We start from the raw sequence: 27976 nt of genomic DNA, 5'->3' as shown, positions 1-27976 counted from the left end.
AAACTGTGAAGCTCCAGATGTCAATTTTTAATGATTTTATCTAGATTCGTTTTTGTTTGTTTTAACAATATGGATTAATGAGGAACTATTTTATTTGTGGGGGGGAGAGGAAGAAATGGATCGACTTGGAAGAGACTGAGACCCTTGGGCCATGGGTGAAAAAGATCTGGTCAGCGTTGTTTTAATCATCAGTTGCCTTCTGGAGTTTTAAGAGTTCTCTGAAATCTCTCCTTTCAAGTCTGCCCTCCTTCACCCCACTTAGGCACTTTCTAGAGACAGTTGCTACAGAAGGGATTGGAAATTCAAGCTTATTCCTAAAAGCCAAGAGGAAACAAGACCTACTGGAGTGTTTTGGGTGTCAAGCACGAGGGAACGAATAGGAGGAGGACAAAAAAAACACACAAGCCAATGGACCTTGGCCTCCAACCCCCCTTATAAAGAAAAGGATTTACAGCTCAACCTCACACCAGCTGTTGCCTGGCTTTACCCGTCAGGAGAGGAAATAAATAAAATTAAACGACCACCGCTAGACAGACAGTTCCAGATCCTGGTGAAATTGGGAAGAATGTTTCTGCGACTGTCTTTGTATTAAAGGGCAGGAGGAAAAAAAGTGGTGTTAGGAAGACTGGCAGAAGCAGAATCTCTTCCCAGAGAGTGGTGACCAGAAGGGACCACTGGACTCCAGGAGCAGCTTAGAAAGGAAAAACGCAAGAGACTTCCTCGGTGTTCTGGTGCGGATTTTTCTCAGAGGAATCCAAGACAGGCTGGATACCTTCACAAGGGCATAAAAGACTCGCCCAGCTCAGCTTTCTTCCACGTGCCACAGAGTTCTGTATGTTTCAGTTGCCACCTTCCCTAGCCTTTGTTTTACTCTTGCCTCCAGGGTGAAACCAGTCCTCACTACCAGCTGCTCAGCGAACTACTTCTTGCACTATAGTGGCCTGGCTCAGGACAGATGTGGGCAGCCAAGGACATCTCTGTCTCAACAGTGTTTTAAATTGGAGTTTACCCTCCCAACCTTAAAAAAAAAAAAAAAAAAAAGTCTCCTTCTCTATTCCCCCAAACTTGTGGGGGCACAGTGTATTTTTTTTTTTTTAGCTGTTGTCTTGGATCTCTACCTTCTGGAGTTTCTGTGGCTCTTTCTGGATGGTCTTGTGTCTTCTGCTCCATTGAGAACTCTAAGTATATTTCAGGAAGTTGGGTAACTGCTTGCCCCCTCTTCCCCTAACTTTTTCCCTCCCACCTTCCCTGTGAGCCCCCCTCCTCCCTTCCCTTCTAAGATTCCTTCCCCCCTTTTCACATCCATTCTGATTCCAGTTGGGCCTGGGCTATGCTGCAGGGCAGATTCTCCACCAGAGCTCCAACATGCCAGCAGCATCTGGAAAGAGGTTTAAACCCAGCAAGTACGTCCCAGTCTCTGCTGCTGCCATCTTCCTAGTGGGAGCCACCACCCTTTTCTTCGCCTTCACGTGAGTCTCATATGAAATGGAAGCAGTACCTTTGCCGGGGGGTGGAAATGGGAGGGAGAAAAACTGACACGTGTCAATAAAGTGGCCCAGGGTTACATGGCTAGGAAGAGGTGGAATATGGATAGGATGGAGGGTGGGATGTCATGTCTTAGTACAGGAGATAATATTTTGCCAGGTACCTGCTGAGGAAAGTTGTGGTGTTCTGGAATATGAATTCTGGACTCCAGGCCTCAATCACATCAGAGTGTCTCTAAAATCTTTTGCCACCTCCCTGTGACCCAGCACCTCAGTATCCATATCCCGTTTGGTTTTCCTAGTCATTGTGAAGGCAAGACAAAGAAAATGTAGCACACTGAGCCCTGGCAAGGTGCCTTGCATTCCTTCGTCCCCCATTCTTTGCAGGTCTGGTGTCCTCCTGTCTTTGAAGAGTCAAGTTTTTCTTAGGATGGTATCTTTTATACGACCAGCTGGCCTTGGGATAAAGTTAGATCTGATGAAGAATGTTTTTCATTCAAAAAAAAACCTTGTCCAATTTTGTCTCAGCTATACAGTTGGTTCAATAAAAGATATCATCCTAAGAAATCCTTGCCTCTTGCACAATTTCTGGACCATTATGGCTACAGCATCACTCTTATACTCCTGTCTTTGGATATTTGGGGTAACTCACAAATCTTGCTGGCCATTCTGTCTCAGACCATTGTCCTATGTGAGCAGTAGCTACATGGGACTTCTCGATGGGGTGAATGGTGCAGGATAATCAGAGCCCCAAGAAGCTTGTTAGAAAGGTAATGGAGCCAGCATATCATACTTAAAGAATTACAGTCTTGACTTGCTAAGGGAAGGTCCAGACAGGAACAACCTTTGATCACTGCACTGTCCTTTCCTGGTTGACTCAGTCTCACTGCAGTTAATCTCACTCTTGCCCTTGGCTGGTATGAAGGGTTCAGTGTTTCGAGAGAGAGACCAATTTACCCGTTGTTTGAGGAATAGCCATGCCTAGAACCAGGCCACCAAGGCTAATGTCAGATACTCTTGCTTTGCACTGGCAGGCCTAGGTTGTGGGTATATGTTGGCATGTAATTGTGCTGGTTCATATAAGGGAAACTAGGACATATTTATGCCACATGGTAATGTTTCTTTGGGACTATGCCCCCTCCCCCCACTCGGTCTTAGTTCAAAGAGGCCATGGACTATGTCTGGATTCAATTTGTCAAGGGTAAAAACCTCATTAAGCTAAGAGCTGAACAATCTAGATCTGACAGCAGGCAGGCAGAAGTAGGATCCCCAGGCAGCTGGAAAGGATGAGTGTTGTATGAGCTATTGCTATGCCTGTTTCATCTCCCATTTTTGGAAGTAGGTCTTGATTCAGAGGTGTGTATGTGTGTGTGTGTGGCCTGAGCTGGTTATACCTGGTGCTATGCTGAGTAGTTTGCCTGCACTTCAGCATCTTGACTTGTCGTATCTCACATGATGCATATAGGGTGCGGCCTTGGCCGTACTGAATGTTGGGCTCCAAACCACAGTGAATGAGACAGATAGACAGCTTCTGTAACCCTGCTTAGTAAAACAGCAAGATGCATGTGACTTCTGAGCAGTTCAAGCTCAGGGGGGCAGGAGGGAAAAGCGTGTGTGTGGTGATTAATATATGTGCTGCAGATGCTTATGGCTAAAGTGCTAAGATGTTACCTCTTTGCTGAAGCCCTTCTTTTGGTTAAGCCACCTTTGGCTTTTTCTTTCAGTATCTGAAGGGAATCCAGGAGTATTGGAACTCTTATTGCAGTATTAGAAATGCCAATTACTGCGGTGAAATTAAATCTTCCTTATTTTAGGGCTTGGTTCTACTAGTGAGCAAGAGGAAAGGTGCTCACCTGCCCACATTTTTCAGCAGGGGGTTACTTAGTTCTGGAGCTGCTACTGGGTGGCCAGCTGGCCCCATCTGTGCTTTTAATCTTGCTGAGACTTGAGAATTTCTCCTTCTTTCCTTTGAAATTGGGGTTGGGGGTTGGGTAGCTGAAAGTTTCAGGCATGGAGCAAAGATTAATCTGCTCTTGGGATAGCTGGGCTCAGAAACATCAAATATAGACTAGCCAAGGCTGACAGAAGGGAGATCTTTTTGGTGTCTGCCCAGCTTCAGCTCCTGCTCTTCCTTGCTTGGAAGGGAGGGTTCACTTTTTTCTTCCTACTAGGGATGTCTCTTCTCTCCTCAACTGCTGGCTGCTCTTGTGTTGAGCATCTGCTAAGCAGAACAAATAGGGTGCAACAGACTCCTTGCAGCTAGGGATGGAGGAGCAGCTAAGAAACATGTTTAGAAAGTGACTTGCTATTGCTGAGTGCAAGAGTTTTTCCTAGATGGGTTTTATTGCTTAAACCAAGTGTTGGACTGGAGGAGCCATGAATATTGACTGATGTTAAGGGTAATAGGAGGGGGTTAGTGTTGTAGGCAGCACCTTAGCATGGTAAAATGGCAAGTGGTGGTGGGGAAGTGGAGAGAGTAGGGCAGGACATTGCTTCTTTTCCTGGTCCTTTTCATCAGAAAAAACTGTCAAGCTGAAAGAGCAGTTGACAGGAGGTGCTCTCTAGCGTGTGCAGAAGAGGCAGGAGTTGGGGAGTTTTGAGAGATGACCTGCTTAGATTGGCAGGGGAACTGCTTATTTAGTTGTTCCCTACTATGACTGGTTGCCTTCTGAGTCCCCAACACCAGGGCACTGAGCACCTGCTTATCAGAGAAACTTCGGTATCAATTTTGCCCAAGGCAGTGATTACAGAGTGTCAATGCTCTGCTTTTTGGGGCTACATGATCTCCTCTTGTGGGCTAATTGATTAGTTCTGGCCTTGTGGTGTAGCAGTATGTGTAGAAAAATTGGTGTTTGCAGCCACAGTTTGCCCTTCAGTCCCCTGACTGGCATCTCCACATGCTCTCCTGCAACCATTGTTAATGGGATGGTAGAAGCTGACCCAAGAAAATTCACTTTTGCTATTGGTCCTGAGCCTGTCCGGATACTTGTGATCAATTGCATCAGCAGGAAGAGCTCTTCTGCTGCCCTCTTTCTCCCCTCTCACTTCCTCCTCCCCCCCACCCGCTTCTTATCAGAGAGAGATACACTAGAAAGCCTTTGTATATGATCAGACCAACACCTGCAATGATGAGCAGGTTTATTGAGAGTGGAAATGCTTGGGCAGAGCCAGTTAATTGTAGGTCAGCTGAAGTTGTTTAATTTTATGTTGTAAAGGAGGTTAAAACAGAAAGGTTCAGTGTGGTGATAAGGGTGTAATTTACAAGACAGGTGGGGCTGGACAGAGACCAGCCTCTCCACTTGCTTTTGCTTTTTCAGTCTTTTTGAATTCAAGTCCCTCAAGCATGTCCTTCATGAATTCTTGGGGTGGAATAAATGCAGTGCCCCCCTAAAGCCCATGTGCTGTGTTTGTTTTGGGAATGGCAGCCCTTGTGCAGAGCAGGGGGTGAGAGAGAGTTTATTCCCTCGGCACCTGGACACCCATCCCCTCAGAGCTATAATCCAGGGCCCTCCAGCCCTCATCACCCTTGCGATGGCCACATTGAGCACAGGGCATAGGAGGTAGACTGGTGTTTGCATTTACTTATGTGTTGATCAGGGATCCTTCTCCATTGCATCTTTCCATCATGTTGTCCTGCTGCCTGTTGGGCCATCCTGATTTTGGGCTGAAAAATCCCATTTTAATATAAGGACCAGATTAGAAGAAGCCACATGATCCTTCAGCTAATCCATGCAAATTCTTCCTGTGTTGGGAGAGAGGCTGAGCAAGCAGTATTAGCTTGAGTGAAAATAAAGGGAGAAACAGAGCTTATTCTACCCTGCCCCCCACAGCTCAGTTGCAGTTTTCAGCTTGTTCCTCCTTTCAATACATCTCCTGGATGCTCCTTAGCAGTTGAGGTCCTTATGGGTCATTTTGCCCATTTCTATGTTCCTTTTCTTTGCACCCCCATAATCCTGCACTTAAAACAGGTTAGTCCTATTCTCCAGAGCTTGTTTCAGTCCTGTTTTCAGTGTCCTTCCCTTCCAAAGATATCGCAGATATCGTCTTGACAAAATGTAGTTTGGTCCCTTTGTATATTCATGACAACTCATTCATCCTTACTGGCCTCTCCAGAATCCTGAGGTAGTTACAGCTCAGTATGTTTGCTGCTCCCTTCCCCAGCCAAGCTGCCATCTCATTTGTTTTGGTCTTGCTAATTAAGCATCCATTAATTGCCAGCCCTTATTTACCTCCATCCTTGTCTTTTGGGGCATGTTGCAGAGAGAGAAGCACCATCCATGGGTTCCATGCCAGAGTTTCCAATCTACTAAGTAGTTCTTGTAGTTTCAAAGCAGATTGCAATTCTCTTCTAGAGAGGCGGGGTTTGATTATCTCAGGAAATACAGACATGATAGTAATTGGCACTGGGGTCAGAATTTCCTTTCAGTCATGGGCATGGTTATTCATATGCGAGTTTCCTTGGGGCACCACCCCAATTTCTCTCAGATTAGCATTAGTGGAAACTCATCTACTTTCAGTACTTTGGTCCTTATTTGAAATGAACTTGGGCTAGCTGTCACTGTTTTTCATGTTACCTGTCCTTATGCTGAGCCTGTCACTGCAGTACATGATTGTCTTGGATGTTTGATAAAGTGAGAGCATGTTTCTGTGTCTTGGCTTGGCTTTCATAGAATCATAGAAAAGTAGGGCTAGAAGGGACCTCCAGAAGTCATCTAGTTCAGTGGTTTTCAAACTGTTCCTCAGAACCCTGGAGTTTTGTGATAGCCTATCAGGGGTTCTGCAAAAAGATTGGGGTAATAGAGTGGGCCAGGAGGCAGTGTGTTGCCATTGTCAGGTCAGGTTTCCTGGCTTTACAGATGGGGGTAGGCGCTCCATGGCAGAAGTGATATGAAGGGGTTCTGTGACTTCAGGATGTTTGAAAACAACTGAACTGGTTCAACCCCTATCCAAACCATCCCATACAATTCCTTGACCCTGTGTATGGTATTAGTCTGACTCAGTGGAGGGAAAAGATCTTCTATCCAGGAAACCTCTGGGTTTTAGTCCTAGCAGGAACCTTCACACGCCCAGTCAAAATCCTCAGTGTTGGCTGCAGCCAACCCCCAGTGCTGCTGAGGAAAGTGAACACCCCCCCCTCCCCCTATCCCTCCAGGATGTGTGCAGCAACAGGAGCAGGGAAAAATTCCTTCCTGGCCCTATGCAGCACCAGCCAAGCCCAGAAGCATAGGAAACACTCATAGTAGAGTACAGGTATGGCTACTCTTATATTTTCACTTATCCACCCTCTTCTCAAACATCTCCAACAATGATGGAAATTCCATAGCTTCCCTAGACAGTCTGTTCCACTGACCCACTGGTCTACCAGTGAAGAAGTTTTTCTTGCTATCTGATCTAAACTTACTTTGCTGCAGCTTCAAGCCATTGATCTGCATCGTGTTCTTTGCAGCTAGATGAGACAAGGCATTCTCCTTGCCTTTCAACTATTTGCTGTTTTGTCACGTTTTATGTGCCTTTTCCATAAGATGAACAACATGCCTGTATCCTTTAACCTCTCCTCATATGGCTTGCCTTCCAAGCCCTTTGTCATTGTCTGTCCTCTCTAACTTTTCTCCATGTCCTTCTTCAAATGTAGAGACTACAACTGTACACTAAACTCTTTGCTTTGCTTTTGCTGGGGCTTTGGTGGGGGAGATTTGGGTGCAGTTATTTTGGGTGGGGTGGATTGTGGCAGGGTTGTGTGTCTTGTGAAGGTGCTGAGGCTTGTGATGGCTCTGACTTCTCCTGTAAGTTTCTCAGTCTAGGCCACTTACTGAGATCTGTCTCCTACAGTCACATGAATACCACAGACCATTAGTACTGATTTTTTTTTTTTTCCTTTGTCACTGTCAGCTGAGAGGACCATCAAAATCTCACTTCCCTCTCATCCTAGATTTTCTCACCTGTCAGGGGAGAAATGGGGAACTTGCTCTGCAGTAGTGAAAAAAGCAGAGAATGTTGAGGAGGGTCAGAGTACTATAGTTTGCTTGTAACTTGGTTTCGGGTGAGGGGACTTTTAGTGGGCCAGTTTCAGCCTGCCAGACCAGAGGCTGAAATCCTAGAAATGATGAGAAGTTTTCTCTGGCCACATGTTGTTGAAGGAACTGGACAGAAACTGGAAAGGCAGCAATCCCCTCCCCATTAACGCATTCACCTGGCTGAACATCTCTATTTGGTATGTGGTGAAAGGTCAAAGTTCGGCCCCAGAGGCAGAAAGCAAGAGTTGTTTTTTGCGGGGGAAAGTGAAATGGCTACTAGCAGGTAAAGAAGAGCAGAAGGGTTGTGGGACATGGTGTTGAACCTGTATCCTGCTTTGTAGGGGGAAGGAGTAGCATGCTACATCAAAGACCACAGCTTCCCCAACGTGAGTAGGAAAGAAACCTTCTATGCCTCCGCACCCACGGTGTGACTCAGCGCAGCAGGCTAAGACTGTTTCCAAGAGCTCTGTAGCATACAGTGAGAAACGTGTCTCAACAGGTCCTCTGGAAACAAACTGCTTTTGGAACTATATTTAGACATTGAATCTAGAGGGGTTCCTTGGGTTTCATCTGGCCTGAAGACCCCCTTTTGCATGGTTCAAAGGAAGCAAAAGAGCTTGGAAATATTCCACAGTAGGTGTTCTGTGTCTTACCATGAAGTGCAGGGAAACAGCCTTGTGGTATCTGGTTGCAACAATGAAAGGTAGGAATGTGCTCTCCTTCCTAATGTCAGATAAAAACGTTCTGCCAACGCTTGGCCTTTGTTGTGGCAGCTGCCAGTGGTACCCACCTACGGCTTTCTTGCCTCCTGTGCCATGATGCCACACTCCAGGCACTGGTGCCTGCGAAGAGTTGTACTTGGGAGGCTGGGGCATGGAGCTTAGCATTATTTCTTCAATATGCAAAATTTGGTAAGCTTGGAGGATGTTAGTGTGACATCTACACATCAGAGTGCACTGATGCTAAACTGCATCCCTCAGCTTTTCAGAAGAATGGCTACCAGGCATTAGGGCACTGAAAAGTGATCATGAGAGTCCTGGTGCTAGCATGCTGCTCATTTTACTGTAAGAAAGCTGGGGGTGCATGTTCTGGTGCTTGTACCCATGCCCCAGGGCCCTGCTTTCACCTGGCAGCTGAGGACTAGATACTGCTAACACTAGTGCATTGTTGTTGTCAGTGTGCTGGGGTTGGAGCAGCTCTTGCTGGGCTTGAAAGCCGAGAGGTCGCTGCGCTTAGGAATGCCAGCCCAGAAACTAGCATCTCAATGCGTGGATCCTCTTTGTCTCTGGGAGAGGCTTTTCGCTGTGTGGAATCTGCATTTGTCTGAGCCCTGGCTCAGCTGCCCAGTTCTTCCTCTAAAATCTCAGGCTGGAAGGGCTTTGAATCCCTGGCCTGTCATTCAGAGGATAAAGTTCACTCTGTGCAGAATGGTCTTTGGCAGCTTTCCTGCCCACTTGTGAGTGTCTAACTAGGCCTGATAAGGGTGGAACTTACAGAACAAGTGAGGCAGTTGCACAAGACCAGCTTCTTCAGTCACTTTTGCTTTTTCAGTCTTTCTGAACTCGTGTCCCTCAAGCATGTCCTTCATGAATTCTTGGGGTGGAATAAATGCAGTGCCCCCCTAAAGCCCATGTGCTGTGTTTGTTTTGGGAATGGCAGCCGTTGTGCAGAGCAGGGGGTGAGAATGAGTTTACTCCCTCAGGACCTGGACACCCATCCCCTCAGAGCTATAATCCAGGGCTGTCCATCTGGCAGCCCACAAGGCACATGCATCCCACAAGGGGTTAACGTGTGATCCCACCACTGCCCATGTTGCTCTGGCTGCAGCAGCAACTGGGGTCTCGAGACTCCTTCCTCCCTTGGTTTCTGCTGCATACCCCAGCTTCAGGAGGTGGGACAGCATGGCACAGCCCAGCTCATGGTTTCTAGGGGGCTGGTAGCCCGGAGCACCCATTAAGCACAGTGCCACAGGGAAGACCATAGGGAGCTGAAGGAGAGGTAAAAGAGTGCCAATGCATGGTGCAGCACAGTTGTAGAGAGAGAAGCGCTCTCAGGGTGTGTGGCCCCCACTAGTACAGCCTCTGGGGTATGTGGCCCCCCAGCTGCTTTGAAGTTGGACAGCCATGCTGTAACCACTCCTGATGACCTGGGTATACAATCAGGCATAGAAACCAGCGGCTTTTGCTGGTTCTAACAGTTCTTTCTTGTCTGAGTAATCTGAGATAGAAACCCATTCTTTCTTTTGCTTGCAGTGGGAGTTCCCATGTTCTGTGAGGCCTTGAGTCTGCCATTCATTCCCCTTCCCAGATCAGGAACAGTCAGCCTCCCAGCAGGAAAAGTTGTTTCTTGTTCCCATGGCTTTGGCCTGGATAGGAGTGATGGCATGAACTACACCTAGTGGGAAGCACTGTTCTTTTTTTACCATTTGCAGGCATCTTTCTTACCTGTTCTCTTTCTCTAGGCAACTCTAAGGGGTCTTTCCTAACTCAGCAAACTCTACCACTTCTTGATGAGCTTCCTTTTTTTTTTTTTTTTGGTTTAAGGTCACTAGTTGGCATTTCTCTTTCAAGCAAGGTGATCAGGACCCAGGGACTAAGGTTGAATGGGTCTTTCTGGTTCTTTCCCTTTGCCTTTATGACAAATTGCTCGGGATTTTTACTTTCATGAAGGGAAGAGATTCTTGCTCTTGATTTTTGAAATTGCCTCCCCTTTGGTGAATCCCATCCTCATCTATATGACTCCCACATCTTCGTATCCTCTCCACTTGATTTCCTTTCCTCTTTCTCTTCAGTTTGGCCTGCCAGGTGATTATTCACCCCCTTACCTTCTGCACTAGCACCTTTGTCCTCTCCTGGTTCAATAGAAGCACTAGGGATTTGGGAAGAACTTCAGTAATATAGCTCACTTAGCTGGAGAAGCAGGGCTTCCAGGTCAGTCATGTTTGGCTCTGTTATATGTTGTCTCCCCATCTACTGGTGTGAGAATCCTGTTCTGTAGGGCCTGTTCCTACTCAGCAGTGTTTGCATCCTAGCACTGCTGTAGAAGGAGGGTGGAGAGCTAACTGCGGTGAATGAGGGCTGTTGTGCAGACAGATCTCAGGCACAGGATAGACTTCCTGAAGCCATCCATTGCCTCTTCCAGATCTACCTGCACAAAAGTGTTAGGGAAGAGAAAGTCCTAACTCCTCAGCTGCCAGGATCTGACGTTTTGGTTTTGCCAAGAGTAGAAGAAAGCACAGAGCTGAGCGGTTGCCACACCTACTGACCTTGAAAACCTGATTTTTACTGCTGAGCGAGTATAGCTACCGTTGGATTCTTGCCCAACTGCCTATCTCCAGCTGCACCATCCAATGCACCATGGGGGCTTTCACAGTTTCATGGTGCTACAATAATCCTGAAACTAGCAAACTGATGACTGCCTGAAATGTGGCAGTTTGCAGCATGTGATGGAGCGAGGCCTTCTTCCCTGGTTCCTTAGTGCTAGACAATGGGGATGCCCTCTCCTCCAGAAAACGCTGGAGAGATTTTCTTCCTGTTTTCATTTTGGCAAATGGATAAGCATCTTCTCTTAGCTGTACAGCTCTCCAACAGCGGTTTTGAAAGTGCCCTGCTTCTCTCCCTTCTGGGCTTACAGCTCCGAAGTAGACTTTGAGTAGCTGGAAATGGAGAAACCAAGTTGCCTGTTCACTGCTGTGGGTTTGATGCTATGGAACCTCCTTCACCTTCAATCATGCTGGGGTAGCAGTCTTGTGGCAGCATATCTGAGTTCATGTCCTGAGCTGCTCTAGCCAACAGAGAGCAGAGAAAGAGGCTAGGGGATGTTGGACAGATTACTGGTCCAGCCCAAGAAGAGTTAAGCCATGCCTGAGTATTAAGAATATTGAGGGGGTGGGGGGGGATCTCCTGTGGGGTAATGAGGCAGGTTTGGTATTTTTGTCACTTCATGTTACACCTTCCCCCTAAGGAGACTCCCGTGTATTGAACACATTCAGCAAGGAGGCTTTCAGTTGAACAAACTGAGCACTTATTCCACGATGACTTTCAACAGTTGCAGATGCTTTGGGGACCACATGGCTCAGTTGCCCAATGGAACTCCCCCTTACCATTACCTGTTCCTTGCTTGCTTAGACCCTGCCTCAAGCTGTCACACATACTCCTACAGTCTCCATAGTGGCTGCCTGTGAAGTGGCAGCAGTGGTCTTTAAAACCCTACAAAGGAGAGTGTCCCTTGGGTTCTTTACTGAAGCTTGGTGTGCTAACTTCTGAGGATTTGGGCCTTTGCAGCAGAGCTTTGTCAGTGTGCTTGACCAGTCAGCAGGCCTGGTGCTGGACAGCCCTTGCCTTAATGGGCTGCTAGGCTAAACCAAACGGATGATTCTGCCCCAGATACAATCTCAGGACTGGGTGGGGAACATTTTAATGTACCAGGTACATTGAAGGTCCCATTTTAACAATACATTATTGGATGGGTTAACACAACAGTGTTTCAGAGGAGTGTGGCCAAATAATACAAAGAGAGTTGACTGTGTGAGGGGCAGCTTGGGGGTTGGGGAGGGAGATTATTTGGACAAGTTGCTGTGGTCAGGGCTGAGGTTCTGGTATTGGTATAGCTAAAATCTGGGCAGGTTCAGGGTAGCTTAGACTGTAAACTGTCTGAAGTAAGAATTGCCTACTACTGTGTGTGGTGTGCCTGCAACACCAAGGCTGCCTGCTTGGCTGGCCGGTGGGCACTGCTGTATCAAACTTTATTGATAAGTGATGGCAATGGAAGCTGCCTGGGAGCTTGGAGCAGCCAGAGATGAGATAAGTCTGATGCTGAAAGTCAAGGTCAGAGAGAATCTGCTTCAGGCAGGAGTTGTGAAGCCTCAGCTTCTTTCAGTGGCCTTTGGGTGCCAGAGTCCTAGTGATGGGCTGTTCTTGGCTTCCTTTGCTTGTTGACTAGGAAGGGACCTTGTTTATTTACCAGAAGAGGTGTTTGTTGGCCCCTTTAGGACCTGGCAGGCATTAGTGAATTTAACCTTGTGACCCCCCTGCACAATAGGGATAGGGAAACCCCAGAAGGGAAATGTCTTGCCCAAGACCCCATCCCAGCTGGTCTATGGCAGACTAGGGTGGACTTGGGGTGCTCAACCCTAGTCCTCCCCTTGCTTTGCTGTGGTACCTGCCACCATTTTAGCTCAGCTTTGGGGATCTCAGGCCACAGTGTTGAAGCAGGCCTGCAGCTGGTGATTTTCATAGGCAAAGAGCTGGGAGGATTGTCTGCTTGCTTAGTGAATGAGTCACCCAACAGTATGAAAGCGAGAGCTTGGCAGCTGGGTATTTGGGAGGGGCGCTATCCTGGATGCAGGTTCATTCCTATGAAGAGAGAGCGAGGAGAATGAAGTGGTTTAATTATCAGCCCAGGACATGAGCTGGCCTGCTCCAATGCTACCGCCGCTTCTGGCTGGGCGAGACCGGCAGCACCTGCCTGCCTGCTCACGTTCTGGCCACCTCTCCCTGCTTTGGACCTGCCTTTCCTTCCCTCGCTTCCTTTTTATGCTCTCTTTCTAGAAGCTGCGTGCCAGGACAGGTGTATACAGGGGCTCCTCCCTACTGTTCCCTAGGCGAGAACAGATTATTTACCTCCCTGTTGCTTGTCACATGTGGTCCCTGTTTTTGCCATTTACCTAAGAGCCATGCTCCATCTGGCAGCTCCTTCAGTCCTGCCAGGTGCTCCAGCAGCAGAGTGAAGCCCTCTACACATGGGTACAGCATTGGCTGTAGTAAGGCTGGGCTTCCCCAAAAGCCAAAGAGTAATAGGAACACTTTGGCTAGGGCCTCTTCAGCCCCTAGCCCCTTTCTTGTTTGCAGGAAGAAGTTAAGTGCTGGTGGCTTTTGGAAGTGAGAGTCAGTCCAGTAAGGCCTTGGACAGAGGCCTTCTGCACCAGCCATGACTGCTTTGCCACTATACCAGCACCTTGGATCACCTTCTCCCTTGCAGCCCTTCTTGCTGCCTTTTCCTCCTGGCCTCATAAGGCAACTGCTTATTTTCCTGTAGCCCACACCTGACTTTTCCCCCTCCCCCCTTCCACCTCTGGTTTTGGTAGAAGGCTTGAAGCTGGGAGCCATAGTCCAAATAATGTGGATCTGCTTTCCCATCCCCTGGACTCCTGTTGAGCTGAAAGGGGGAGGCTGGGTTAAACTGGGCTTTTCTTTGCTAGCGGGGGTTTGGGATGCTGAGCTCCAGCCCAGTCTGGCTTGTGCTTCTGTGCTGCTCCCCCAAGCTCTGAAGCTGCTGTGGATTACTCATGTCATACTGTTCAGCCGGCTGCACATGCTCCTCCCCAGTTCTGTGCTCTCACTGCTTAAATCCCTCTGTGTTTATCCCATGCTGCTCCTACTTGCGAGGAGAAGGGACAGATGCTGTCCTAGATCCACAGGATTAAGCGCCGAGCAGCAAAGCAGATTAGGGTATTACACTGGCGCCTTCAAGGGGGAAGCCCACTGTCTCTGGAGCCCAAACTCTTCCAGGGGAGGGGCTGGAGGGACAGTGATTACCTTTGCAACTTGTGCCATTTCTGGCACCTCTGCTGCTTGGAGTCTCCTGGATACTTGGATGGCCGGCCAGGATTGTGTGCGGGGAGGTCTCTGTACAGCATTTGGGACCCCTGGCAGCCCTCTCTGCTGTGCAGCCCATCTTTACCTTCCTTCCATCTGTACTGTGCCAGGGTGGAGAGTGAGCTGCAGGATCCATTTAAGGCAGGGTGCACGATCTCTGGTTTGAGAATCAAGTGAGGCTCATGGAGCCTTGGCACCTGGCCTGCAGGGCGCCATGTAGGTCAGGAAATTTGGCGGCAGAGGAGCAGTGGCAGTTAATACTGCTACCGCTCCTAGCTGCCAAATTCCCAAGACCCGTGTGGCTGGACTGGGGCCAGGCCATGCCCCTTCCCTGCTCTCCTCACTGGAGCTAGGCCAAGCCCCCTTCCCCAGCACAGCTGTGTCAGGGCCAGGCTACCCCCTAGCCCTCCTGCACAGCTGGATTGAGTCCTGCCATGTGTACCTTGGGCACTAAATTAGGACCACCAGCCAGATCCAGTCCACATACAGACCGGGCACTGCCCATTTGGCATGCCAAGCAAAAAGGTTGAGCTCAATCTGATTTGAGGGATTTCTTCTGTGCTGTTATCTACAATCCTGTTCTGCATTTCTTAAGTCCTGGGCCTCCCCTGTAGTTTTGCTGCTGCATCTGCAGGACCTTTGTTTTCCCAGGTCAGTCACCCTGTAGTGCTGCTTTTCTGCAGAGCTGTCTTTGTCTTGAAAAAACTCTGGTGTGGGCTAGGCTAATTCAAGCAGATTCTGCATCTTGGAGGCAATTAGCCAAGAGTGTAATTGCCTTACCATTAGGGTCTTGCAGACCTCTGCTGAAGCAGACTTTGCAGTAGTGTGGTCCATAATCCTCGGTGCCACTCGAGGGTCCTAAGATCCAGCATCTTCAGATGAGCTGTGTCTTCACAAGTATGAGGCATGAGTGTCACTGCCTTGTCCAGAACAAGGACTTGCCAGACTCCTGCTCTGACTCCATCCCTGTAATCAAAGGCTATTTTATTTCCCAGGGGACACCTGTGCCCCCTTGCAGAGCAGTGGGCAGTGATGTGCTTAAAGCATCACATTCCCTGAGTAGATTCCATTGCACCAGTCTAAATAGCTACCCTGGCTTGTGGGCAGGGGGCGGGCTTTTCTTCCTGGTGTGTAGAGAAGGCCCTTGTTCCCTGCAGTGTACTCTCCTGGTGTGTTTTGTCAGAGCCACATCTCTTGCTTGCAGGCTTCACTTGTGTGTATAGCTGCTGGTCCAACTGGCTTATCCCGTTTCCCTGCCTGGCCATTGCCTCTACCTGGGGGAGTTGGGTTTATTCTGCTCTAGAGGTATCTGAGATGTAGCACAGTGGAAGGGCAGGGCCAAGCTGTCATTACCAGCAGGATGGTGCCATCCTTTCACTGACCTTGCCTTCTACCATGGCTGGCTTGGAGGAGGTTTCCCTCTGTTCTGGGACTCAGGGTCGGGGAGGTAGATTATTCTTAGCTCTCAAATTTCAGTGGATTTTCCAGGCTGGGCAGATGAGCCCAGCACAGTGCTCCTCACATGTACCCACTACCAGTTGTCTTCCTTAGCTGTTCTCCCAGTCACCCTTGTAGAGTAGTTCACAGTGTGGAAGACTCATGCTGCATTTCAAAGCAGCTCCTCGGGGTTGCGGGGGAAGTGTATGGGAGCAGAAGCAAGAGCAGGGAGCAGGGGTAAGATTCTGATTTATGCACCTTAGGAGCCTTCTGCATCCTGGAATGTATAGCAGTCCTAGCAAGTACTGATTCTGCTTCAGAAGCCTGGTGCTGTCTCTGTCTGAGTGGGTCCAGCTAGCAGTGTGTATCAACATCCCTGTTTGTTAGAGGAACCCATGATGTCTCTGACCTTGGCAGTGTAATCTTCAAGTATGCCCTTTGCCAGGTTTTACTATTGGAAAAAAAGGGGGTGGAGGGAGGGAGCGGCCTTTGTTGGGAGAGGAAGGGTTAATGTTGTACATAGTGAATTCCCTAGCTCCCATGCTATGTGGCTTCTGAGTCCCCCTGGCAACGTGAGAATACCCTGCGCTGACATCTGGCAGCAGTGACAGTGGGAAATACGACCCACTTGCCAATGGCTGGAACGCTGCATCATACAGCAGGGACAGCTTGTCCAGCACGTCCACACCCTCCTTTTTATCTCTACTCTTGCTGCTAGACACGGTTCTGGAGAAAGAAACAGCAGGTGGGCAAAGGGGATTTGCCTTTGGCCAGAATGTGGAGGGCAGGCTGCTCTGACCCAAGCCTTTCCCTGCTCTGCACTCAAACAGGGCTGCTGGAAGTCCCTCCTTAAATCAGCCAGTTCCCTTACCAGGAGGATGCCTTTAAAACCAGATTGGAAAGGGGCACGGGCTGAAGCACAGGATGGCAATGAAGGCAGTGGGGTGAGCAGAGGAGGTTTTGTACTTGTCCCATTGGTGTGTCTGTGTGTGCAGGTGCCCAGGGCTCAGTCTATACATCTCCCCAATCATCCCCATCTACAATGCCATCGTCTTCCTCTTTGTGCTGGCCAACTTCAGCATGGCCACCTTCATGGACCCAGGCATCTTCCCACGAGGTGAGAACTGCTGCCTCCCACGGACTGGCCAAGGGGAAACAAACTTTCTTCTCTCTGGTGGGACCAGGGGCCAATTTCTCAACGGTTCAACTTTAGGGTACAAGCTGATTGCAGCAGGGCTCAGGGGCCCCATTCCCTTGCCAATATGATGTTGCATTGGGTGTGAGACCTTTTGGGGGCTTTACCTGCTTGTGGCAGGTGCAGTTTTGGCCATTGCCAGAGCAGGCATTCTGGATGTTATCCCATAACCAGAGTAGTTATAAATCTTCTGGTCCCTGAGCATCACCAGGGCAAGGTGTATGCCCTAGGAGAGTCTGTTTGCAATATTTGGGCTTGGTAGATCAGAACACCGACCGAGCTGTGGCATTGGAACAGTACCTGGGTAGTTCCTAAGTTGGGCTTTTTGGAAGCTCCCCAAGTCCTGGGGGGGAGGGAACAGATGAGCTTCCTCTGGAACTCACCAACCTATCTGACTTGTTCCTGTGCTGATGGCTTGCCCTTCCTCAGCTGAGGAAGATGAGGACAAAGAGGATGACTTCCGAGCCCCACTCTACAAGACAGTGGAGATCAAGGGCATCCAGGTGCGCATGAAATGGTGTGCGACGTGTCGCTTCTACCGGCCTCCACGCTGCTCCCACTGCAGTGTCTGTGACAACTGTGTGGAGGTAAGAGATCATCAGCAGGGAAGGATACATCATGGTGGTTTGAACAGATTTCTCATTGCCTCTCCTTCCCTCCCTCCACCTCCCCTCACACCCCAAGCTTTTGGAGTGCCAGAAGGTAGAGGAGCTCTGTGCTTCTGTGCTGTATTTGCCCTGCAGCACAGGTAGGGTGTGCATCTTGCACTCTGCCTCATGAGTCATGGGGCAAACCCCCCTAAAAGATAAAGGAATTCTGACTTCTGCTTTTGTTGTGGGGAGGTCTTCACTGATCACTCCGGGGGGGTTGGGGAGCTCAAACAGGAGTGGAGGATTGGGGTTGTGTACTTCTGTCCCCAGGACAGTGGGGTGCCATGGTATGGCAGGTCTGTGCTGGAGTTTGGATAGAGCCCATAGTCCCTGTGCAACCTGAAGCTTCTTTCTGTGTTTGTCTTTTGGCCAACAGGAGTTTGACCATCACTGCCCCTGGGTGAACAACTGCATTGGACGGCGCAATTATCGCTATTTCTTCCTCTTTCTGTTGTCACTCACCACACACATCATGGGTGTGTTTGGCTTTGGCCTTCTCTATGTCCTCTACCAGGTGGAAGAGCTCTCTGGAGTGCGTATGGCTGTCACGTATCCTCCATGTGGATGAACCCACTTAGAAGGCAGCTTGGGCTGCTGGAATGGGTCTTTTTTCCCAGGGGCACTAGAGTGCCAGATGGTGGGAATTCAGACTAAGCAAGGGAGAGCATCAGTGCTGGGAAACAGGATCATGGAGGGTATGTACTTTACAGCAATACAGTAGTTGTTTCCTTGACTTTCTGCTGGCAGCATGGCTGTGATGTGTGTGGCCGGCTTGTTCTTCATTCCTGTGGCTGGCCTTACAGGGTTCCATGTAGTGTTGGTGGCAAGGGGCCGCACCACCAATGAACAGGTATGTGTACAGTTAGAGGCCAGAGTAGCATCCCCTCAACAGCCCTTTCTGTGTTTGTCCTGGGTCTCCCTGACAGACTGTGTCCTTGCAGGTTACAGGTAAATTCCGGGGAGGAGTGAACCCTTTCACTAATGGTTGCTGTAAAAATGTCAGTCGTGTCCTCTGCAGCTCACCGGCTCCCAGGTACGTTGGCCCTTCCCTTTGCAGGGAGATCTTTGCTTGCCCTTGGTCTTGCTCTGGGAATGCCAGGCCATTTTGAAGATGTGCGGTCTCCTGCGTGATGGCTGCTTCTCCTGGGCCAGGCTGATGTGCTGCTTTAACTCCAAACCTGCCCCCAGCCCTGTTGCTCATCACCCTACATGAATTCCAGACATCTGCTTGCTTTTATGTGAAGCTTGGATGTACCCTGTACAGTAACCTGGTGAATCAGGGGAGAGGAGGAGGGGAACAACATATTACATAGCACATACTGCTAACTGCATCCCCCTCGCCTGCCCTTGCGGCAGTGTAGCTCTGTCCATAATGTCACAGGTTGGGAGCAGTTGATGTTCCAGAGACACTGCCTCAGTTCAGCTACTAAGAATGTTCAGTCTAGCACTCATTTCTCCCCTGGGCTTTGCCAGATACCTCGGGCGACCAAAGGCAGAGCCGACAGTGCTGGTGAAACCACCCTTCCTCCGGCCTGAGTTGTCAGATGGACAGATTGCTGTCAAGATAATGGACAATGGTATCCAGACTGAACTGAAGAGAACGAAGGTGAGAGGGGTAGGGATACCACCCTGATGGGGCCTCCTTCATACCAAGGGGTACAAACCTGCCATGTGAGTAAGAGCCAAGTGAGCCTTTAACATGATCCCCTTCTTTCCTTCTGTGTTGTTTCACTCTATATCTGATCTCCTTCAGTGACTGAAGTTATGTCCCTCTCATGCAGCAGCTGCTGCTACATGAAGCTCCCACCCTCCATCTCTCTCTGTCCCCCTGCCCTGAGTAGTTTGAATAGTCTCTTCCCTTCCAGCCCAGAATCTGACACATGCAGCCTGCCAGCACTTGGCACGTAGGCTGGTAGCAGTGGAGCTACCCAGGAGCTAACTTCTGTGCCCAAGGGTGGGTACATCAGGGACTTTGCATTTTCCCCCCTTTTGATTGCTCCTCTGCACTTTGTCTCTGCAGTCCAAAGGAAGCCTCGAGGTGACGGAGAGCCAGTCTGCAGATGCTGAGCCACCACCCCCGCCCAAGCCCGACCTTGGCCGCTACACGGTCCTGAGGACACACTTAACCCTGGCCACCAATGAGGGTAAGGAAGGCATGCCAAGGGAAGGAGTTCTTGAGCAGCTGCAGGAAGGGGAGCCCACGCTACAAGCCAGGGGTCAGGAGCACCAGTAGAGCTGTGTGCACAGAGTCAGGGGCTGCAGGGCAGGACTGATGTGCATTGGCAGAGCTTTGCATAGGGGATGGTTGGGGCAGCTCGGTTTGCGCCACATTGCTGGTTTACAGGACTTGGCAATGGGGTTAATGTCACTTCCAGGGTAGCCTCTAGCTCCTGTGAAGTGCATGGGGTGACAGACAAAGCAGAGCTGGTGTTTGCAGTGGGGAGGTTGTTCCCATGGCTCCTAGGTCTCTGGAAAGGCTTATGCTGCTTCCTTCATGAGTGGCAAGTAGGGAGATCTAAGTATTCCTTTTGCCACAGGGCACCATAGCAACCTTGTTCCAATGTCAGTAGGAACAGGGGTGCTAGTGCTGAGGTCCCTGCGTGGGCTTGGTGTTCCAACCCTAAGGCAATGTATGGAGAATAAGCTAGAACCCATTACCAGGAATACAGAGTCTCCTAGGCTCTATGTAGCTGACTGGCTCACTGTTCCTGCCCCAAGGAGGTTCCTAGTTGAATGGAACCAAGAGTGGGTCTATAGTGGAGCATCACAAGGTTCCAGGGTCTGGGCCAGACTGGGGAAAGCAAAGGGGAGCCCTGGGGAAAGAAAAGGGTGTGAATAGACTGCTGGATGAGAGGTCCTTCCAGGTTTACTGGGGAGAGAAGGAGCAGTTTGAGAAGAGACTTTGAAGGGGATCCAGTGAGTTTCACATAGTATTGGAACCTGGGAGGCAAAAACGTTTTTGCCTTCTTCTGTAGCAGGGGTACGGCCTCTTCCTTGAATCTCTCAAGCTCATTTTAGTAACCCTTACTGCAGCAGGACATTGGTTGCCATTGTTCCCCTGCTTTACCTATGGCAGGTTAGGGTGCTGTGCCTTGTGGTTGTGTGAACATGTTGCCTGTAGCTTTAGTAATAGGCTAGATAGGGAATCTGAATGGGATGGTTTGGATAGGGGTGATCCTACCTCAGGCAGGGGGTTGGACTAGATCAGCGGTTTTCAACCTTTTTTATACCAGGACCCATTTGTAAACATTGGCCAGTCCCGACCCAGTAAACAGTTTAAGTAACAAGGGGAAATCTGCAGTCTTCCATGTTTTTCTCCTTTACATGGATTGAGAAATGCTGGACTAGATGACCTCTGGAGGTCCCTTCCAGTCCTACTTTTCTGTGATTCTCTGATGAGGTTTGGATTCTATGCAGAAGCTGCTGAAGTTCCCCTTTGTAGCATCAGGGGCAGCTGTTGGGAAAAGGCTGCCCAAACATGTAGTATTCTCCTCTCCACAAGTCCCCTGCCTGTTAGGAAGTGATCCCTGGAATGGTATGCTCCGAATGGGCACAGGTCTTGCATCATGTAGGGATACAGGGCAGGACTGTTCTTCCCCCATGGCATATGAGGCGTATGCCATCAGGCATGAGTTGCCTTAAGCAGCAGGGTCCCCTATGTGTTGCATGGCCCAGTGCATGGCTGTCCTGCCAAGCAGCACCTTTCTCCTCCCCATGCCAGGACCCCTAGAGCAGCCTCATACCTTAGCGCTGGGCAGGCTGTACATGGGCAGGAAACTGCTGGACTTGAGAGGTCTTGCTGTTGCTAAATGTCCTTCCTGCTCCATTTCATCCATTCCCAGTGATCCCCATGCACCATCCCAATCAAGCCCTCCCCTTCCTCAGTGTCTATACTCACCCCAGGCTCAGAGCTGGTTCTCACAAATCATCAAGGTGAATTCCTTCCTCTGTACGGCCTTGGGAGAAACACCATGGTGAGTCTGTGTGTGAGTGTCTCCTCCCTTTTTGTTCTCCCCCTTTCCACCCCCTAGACAGCAGCTTGATAGGCAAGGACAGCCCTCCAACTCCAACCATGTACAAGTACCGACCTGGCTACAGCAGCAGCAGCACCTCAGCCGCCTTGCCCCATTCCACCAGTGCCAAGGTAATGCTGCCTGTAGAGGCAGGCTTGGGGGTGAGGTTTGCACTCTTTTTCAGAGGTGTGGGGTGGGGGAGTCAGTGAAAGGGTATTGTACTGTGAACTTGTCTTGGAGTGTGGTGGTTAGGTCCTGCCCAACACCACCAATGGTCATTGCCACTGGGAGGGCAGTGGTTGGTCTGAGAATGGTGGGCTTTTGTCTCCCACTGTGACCTACCTCATATTGGTCAGATGAGGCTGTGACAGGTCAGGGCTCTTCAGAATGGGGAATGTTACCCCAGGCTTCTGATGCTGGGGAACGTTACCCCAGGCCTCGCAGAGTAGAATAAGGGTGGGAAGTGGGACCCCTTGGAAGGGGAGATGCTTTGCTGAGCTCACTGGCCCTGTCTTGGGGTGCACAAGACAAGCCCCACAGGATGGTCTGAGGTGTATGACAACCTAGGAAGACCCCCCACTTGGTGCTGGGAGCTCGCTGAGTGGTTGCCTGTCTTCCTTCCAGCTGAGCCGAGGGGACAGCCTGAAAGAGCCCACATCCATCGCTGAGAGCAGCCGGAACCCTAGTTATCGGTCAGAGCCAAGCCTTGAGCCTGAGAGCTTCCGTTCGCCCACCTTTGGCAAGAGCTTCCACTTTGACCCACTGTCGAGCGGCTCTCGCTCCTCCAGCCTCAAGTCGGCCCAGGGCACGGGTTTCGAGATGGGCCACCTGCAATCGATCCGCTCTGAGGGCACCACCTCCACATCCTACAAGAGCCTGGTGAATCAGACGCGCAATGGGAGCTTGTCCTACGACAGCTTGCTCACCCCCTCTGACAGCCCTGACTTCGAGTCTGTGCAGGCCGGGCCAGAGCCAGACCCCCCCGTGGGCTACACATCACCCTTCCTTTCAGCCCGCATCACTCAGCAGCGTGAGGCTGACCTGCACAGCCGCTTCCCCAGCACCGGCTCACCCAAGCACCACCCCCCTCGTGAGCACTCTCCTATCCGCTATGACAATCTCTCACGCCACATTGTGGCCTCCATGCAGGAGCGGGAGAAGCTTCTGCAGCAGGCACCCAGCCCACCGCCTCTGGCTCGGGAAGAGGACACAGGACAGGCGGACTCGGGCATCCAGTCCACACCAGGCTCTAGCAATGCCCCACGTACCAGTTCCTCTTCGGACGATTCGAAGCGTTCACCTCTGGCAAAGAACCCACTCACTCGCCCAGTGCCACCCCGTTTTGGCAAGCCCGAGCCTCTGCACGCTCTCAGGGTGCGCTCACTAGGCTCACCAGACCAGCCTGCTGCCCCCCACCTGGGCAAATCTGTGTCTTACAGCAGCCAAAAAGCATCCTCTCAGGCCAGCGTCCCAGAGACGGAGGAGGTGGCCTTGCAGCCGTTACTGGCGCCAAAGTAAGTACAAACTCTGCCAGTCTCGTGGTTTTAAGTGTTCCTTGACTCAGCTGAGGACATGCTTGGGTTACTGCCCCACCAATGCTATCCCCAGGACCTCAGAGCGAGCTGATGGCACACCAGAGGGAGAGGCCGGGGGTGATAAGTCACCTGTTCTCGTCTACCCTTTTGTCCTTACCTCTCCTACTTCAGCCTCCACCTATCCCTGCCAGATAACATGGTTTGAGTATACCCCTTCCCCCTCCACTCCCACACATTCCCACATCCAGTCCAGTGCCATTAATTAACCCCTCCCTGTGTGTGACCTAGCTCTCCCCAGGCAGTTCAGGGAGTGAGAGAGAGGGAGTTTCCTCCACCTCCCTGGTGAGCACATGTTTGGTGGGATGGTAGTGGGAAAGATGTACCTCCTGCAGGGAGAGGTGGGCATGAGACCTTCCTACCTCTCCTCAGGGAGTGCTGTGGGGAGTATTGGGCAGACACTGCCTTGGGGGTGAGAGACCTACATCCCCACTCACCCAACCCCAGTGTGTTGGACAGACTCCTCCCTGGGGTGAATATGTGACTTTTCTTCCATCACACCCTTTCCCCCACCAAGTGCAGGGGGTGTTGGACAGACTCGTCCCCAGGGCAAGGGGCAAGACCTTCCTCTGCTCAGGAAACTGGGGGCTGTAGCCATCTCTGAGTTTTCCTGCCAAATCAGGGTCTTTACTGAGGGTGTAATGTGAGTCTGGGACACCCAGAGGAGGAGGGCTGTGCAGGGAGCTCTGAGGTAGAGTATCCTCACCTCTCCCTTGCGCATACATGTTCTGTCCTTCCTTTTCCACACCCCCAGCCCCAAAGTGTGTGGTCACTTCCTGACGCCCTTGTGTCCTTCCTTCCCCAGAGACGAGGTGCAGATGCGAACAGCTTACAGCAAGTCCAACGGGCAACCCAAGAGCCTGGGCCCAGCCTCCCCCACCCCTGGCCAACCGCTTCTGAGCAGCCCCACACGTGGAGGAGTCAAGAAAGTGTCTGGAGTGGGCGGGACCACCTATGAGATTTCTGTATGAAGGGCAGTGCACTCTCCCCACTGTCACCTCCTCCCTGGCTGATGCCCAAAGGCCCAGGTGCAGCAGCCAGGCGCTCCTGTGCTCTCAATGCATGGACGCTTTTTAGAATCCGACTGGGAGGGGAAGCTGCGAGGACAGTGACCGTTTTTAACTACAATCCCTGGGATTTGGGGCGAGGCCCTGGGCACCCCCTTGACATCACAGCAGTGGCGGTCCCAGCTTGGCTACTCGCCACAGCTGGCCACCTCCTCTGAACCAACCAAGAAACTGCAAACATAGCACACACTGCCGAGAGAAGGGGACACCACACCAGCAGCGCCTCCAGCTGGGAGAAAGGCAGGGCAGGCAGCTTGCAGCCCTGCCCCTAACGGGCCTGACACACTCGCAGACCTAGTGCAATTGCTCACCTCGCGTGGTAGGGCAGATCATTTTTAAACCAGAATAATTTTTTTTATGATTATTGTTACGGATTCTATTTTTTTTCTCTTCTGAGTTACCAGTTGTGTGTATATATAAATAACTATATATAAAAATATAAATATAAATATAAAAGAAATTATATATCTACCCAGAGAGAAGGAGGAATGGCCCCACGTGCCTCCTTTTTGACAAGTGATCCCAGGGCAGAGAAAGAGGGAGGGAGCATGGCCTGGCATGTGTGAGTTGCAAGCATCCAGTAGGACAGGTGCTTGCATTAATCAGCCCAAGAGGATCAAGGCATCTATGGTATCTCTGGACAGGGAGGGGATGATGGCACATGTGGCTCTTCTATGGGAAGAGTGGGGGATATTTTATAGTTGGGGACAGACTCCAGGTCTTGGCTTGCAGTTGTCCAGGCCTAACCATTGTTCACAGTTGTCTGGGGCCTGCCCTTCCTCTACCAGCTAGAAGGGGGGTCAAAAGTCCAGCTTGTTCTGCATGCTCTGCCCCTCCCCTTCCTGTTCCTCAGCCCAGGATTGCTTCCAAAACAGTTTTTTGTCTGGAGGGAGCAAAGGAAATGGGGAAAGAGCTGGAAAGCACCTCTGTCATCCACATTTGCCTGGGGTTCAGGAGTTGCAAGTGTGTGTGTGTGTGTGTGTGTGTGCGTGCGTGTGTGCGGGGAGGGCAGGGAGGGGACAACTCCATGTCTCCCTCAAGAGGGACTCAGTTGAGGACAGGGGTAGTTTTAATTGCATTCAGTTTCCCATTTTTATAGCCTCCAGTATTCAGACTTCTCGTTCAGATGGGACACAACCTGTCTCAACACTGGCATCCAGCAAAGGGAAGAGAGGGGTGTGCTAGCTTTTACTACCTCCCTCTGTGCCCCTCCAAACCAAACAGGTGAACTTGCACAGTGCTTAGGGATTTATCACTTGGACTCAGACAGGCAGTGGGGGCTAGCAGGGGAGTCAGGGTAGATTTATTGCTGGGGTCCCCTGTATAGAACCTGAACCTGTATCTAGCCCATTCCCTGCCCACCCCTGATGTTTTTAGCTGCTCTTCTCTTTTATTTTATTTTATTTTGACGGTTCCGTTATGGTTTCTCACTATGTCACAACTGCTTTTATTTCCAAACTGGGAAGAGAGAGAATGGGGGAGGGAAAATGTCTGTAAAGCAATATTTTTTCATGTCATATGCCAAAAATTGTAGAGGTTCACCAAACCCCGCTCCTTCTCCCCCCCATGAAAGTCTCACACAAACCAGACAAAAATGCAGTGACATTTCCAGGCACTACTTGACTCTTTCTCTATGGCAATATCTCTCATGTGGCCTCCCACAGAGCCACGCTTTTATTTTTTATTATGATTAGCCATTTTAAAACAAGGAATAAAAGAGTATCTAATGAGCCACCCCTTCAGGCTTCTGCGCTTGTTTCTTCGTCCCCAGATGGAGGGAATAGAGGGAGGAGGGGGTGTCTACATCAGCTTCTGTGTTTCCTAGCACACCATCCAAAAGAACTGCAACAAATTGTCCTAAGTCCTCAAGTGTCAAAAGGTTAAAATAATTGAAGACGGGGCTCCTCTGCCAAGAGAGGTGTGACCAAGAGCAGATTCTTGGAGTTCATCTTAAGCTATGCCAGCAGGCAGGTGAAAGCCAGCTTGCTGAAATGGCCTGGTAGATAGCATCTTCCTCCATAGTCAGGTCCTTCTACCTGATGGCAGGTGAGCAGTGAGAAGGCAAAGTGACTTTGGGAACTACCAGCTAGGTAAAGTTCTCAAGTAAAGGGCACCCTGTGAGGGCAGCTAGAGGTGGGATACTTGGCAAGTAGCTGTGCCTGAGCTCCTTGTGGGGTTGAGGGCCTGGGTTTAATGGTAATGGTTTAGCCCTCCTCACTTCCCAGCTCTTCTGTGTTTCATCACAGGAATGAAGCAAAGCTTTACCCTTCCCCTCCTGTAGGCCCCTTAGTTTAATCACAGGTAGATCTTTAAACAAGCCTGGCATATCCACTGAGTTCTCATGCAACCAAATTCATGTGCCTTGGGTTTGGTTCCTGGTAGCAAGACCCTGGGAAATACCACAAAATTCCTGTGTGGAGAGCCAGGCACATGACCATTTGTGTGCTGGGAAGACTTAGATGCCATCCAGACTTAGATGCTTTTATTTTGAAGGCCAAGATCAAAGGCTGCCTGCCTCCAGGGACCCGGTCCCAACCCTCTGGGCCCCTCAGCATTTCAAAAGGCTGTAGATCAATGTCCTTGAAACTTCCTCCCATCAAGCTTGTCAGTTCAGCTTGACTAGCTGCAGAGCCACTTCCTCCTGCCAATGAAACTCCTGAGCCTTAGCCTCTGTCCTAAAGGGCATGTCAACCTGGCTTCTGCTGATAGATTAAAAGAAAAAAAGCCTTAGTACTCTTAGTCTTCTGTGGCCTCCAACTCTTGGGAGTTCAAACCAGGCACAGGTGCTGATCTGTTAGTGGAAGTTGTTACAAGGCTTGTGTTAACTTGGTCCTGGCCAGGTCTCTGATTCCTGCCAGAAAGGCAGCACCACAAATGCAAGTTGGGCTCTTTCTGCAATTGCCATGGTACCATGAGCATTCAGAAACCAAATGCCTTTTTTTTTAAAGCCAGTTGAAAGCTGTGATAGTAAGACACACAAACATGCAACCACAATATTTTTATCAGCCAAAGTGACTAGTTGTTTTGGGGGTGCAGCCAAAAAGGGCCATTTCAGAAAGGCTGAGCATTAGCCCTGCAAAAATCAGGTCCCTTTAAACATGTCTCAGGGTGGACTCCCAAAACCACTAGACCAACATTCTCCAAAGTTACAAGTATCAAAAAGGGAATATTTAATTTCAACACTATAATAGCCTCACTTTAAACTTTGACTGGCTGTTTTGTTTAATACACATGTATTGCCTTTAATTTTGGAATCTCAGTGTATTTTCTTCCACGGGATAGTGTTATGGTAAATTGGGGAAATACCAATATATGTATCCATTGGCAATAAAATATTTTGGTAAAGTAGAGATCTATGGTTTTTTGAGAATATTGTACAAAGGAGGGTTGAAAGGAAAAAAAATGTATGCCTCTTCTAATCAAATTTATGGAAGTGTAAGAGTTATCTGAAGACAGATAAATGTGAGTTGATGTGTATGATCTGTGTTTTCAGAACAGTTTTGTGCGTATGTTTGAAACCTTTGGCCTTGAGGATTTTCTTTGGATCAGTGTTGACAAAATCATGTTGTAGTGATCTTGTAGGCAGTGTAAAATTGAGGTCTAATAATTTTGTTGCTTTTAAACATTTGTACATTTGTCTTTTTTTTTTTTTTCAAATTACTGGACAGGCCTGTGTACATTGTCACTTAGCAACTTCAACAGGCTTGGAAACAAAGAGGTTTTCTGACATTTCCAAACTTTTTTCCAAAAAGCATTTCCAATATGCATGAGTGAAGGAAGAATTTGACGTTTATAATTTTAAATGCGTGGAATAATGGATCAATAAATGAAAGTGCTGCTCTGGGAGGAGTTGCTAATGGCTTCTGAGGCTAATGCTTTCTGTACCTGCTGCCATCCAGCTGAGTTACTGTCCACTTGAAATGGGAAA

General features: G+C 49.7%; 1 protein-coding gene across 2 annotated transcripts; it reads left to right on the top strand.

Moving 5' to 3' along the window:
* Positions 1-2: 2 nt before the first annotated feature.
* Positions 3-27907, top strand: ZDHHC5 (zinc finger DHHC-type containing 5). 2 transcript variants are annotated; one of them, XM_019547195.1, is made up of 12 exons: positions 3-1201; positions 1318-1469; positions 16527-16648; positions 17156-17313; positions 17753-17925; positions 18124-18226; positions 18318-18409; positions 18850-18982; positions 19397-19520; positions 21408-21520; positions 22014-22903; positions 23787-27907. In XM_019547195.1, the coding sequence occupies exons 2-12, from the start codon at positions 1366-1368 to the stop codon at positions 23950-23952; spliced, it is 2178 nt and encodes a 725-aa protein (XP_019402740.1). In that variant the 5' UTR covers positions 3-1201; positions 1318-1365; the 3' UTR covers positions 23953-27907. The 2 variants fall into 2 exon arrangements, with proteins under 2 accessions (XP_019402740.1, XP_019402739.1); XM_019547194.1 differs by having other exon boundaries at positions 3-1469.
* Positions 27908-27976: the final 69 nt, after the last annotated feature.

Source organism: Crocodylus porosus, unplaced genomic scaffold, assembly GCF_001723895.1.
Source record: "Crocodylus porosus isolate Cpor-Errol unplaced genomic scaffold, CroPor_comp1, whole genome shotgun sequence".
NCBI classification, from domain to species: domain Eukaryota; kingdom Metazoa; phylum Chordata; order Crocodylia; family Crocodylidae; genus Crocodylus; species Crocodylus porosus.
Note: the sequence above shows the minus strand (reverse complement) of the source record. Positions and strands in the feature narration are given on the sequence as shown.

Bases quoted from the DNA above. Each gene is read 5' to 3' on its own strand.
- ZDHHC5 (XM_019547195.1), top strand. From the start codon at position 1,366: ATGCCAGCAGCATCTGGAAAGAGGTTTAAACCCAGCAAGTACGTCCCA. The intron at 17,314-17,752 runs GTAAGAGATCAT...TTTGGCCAACAG, and splicing joins TCTGTGACAACTGTGTGGAG to GAGTTTGACCATCACTGCCC. The intron at 18,410-18,849 runs GTACGTTGGCCC...GGGCTTTGCCAG, and splicing joins TGCAGCTCACCGGCTCCCAG to ATACCTCGGGCGACCAAAGG.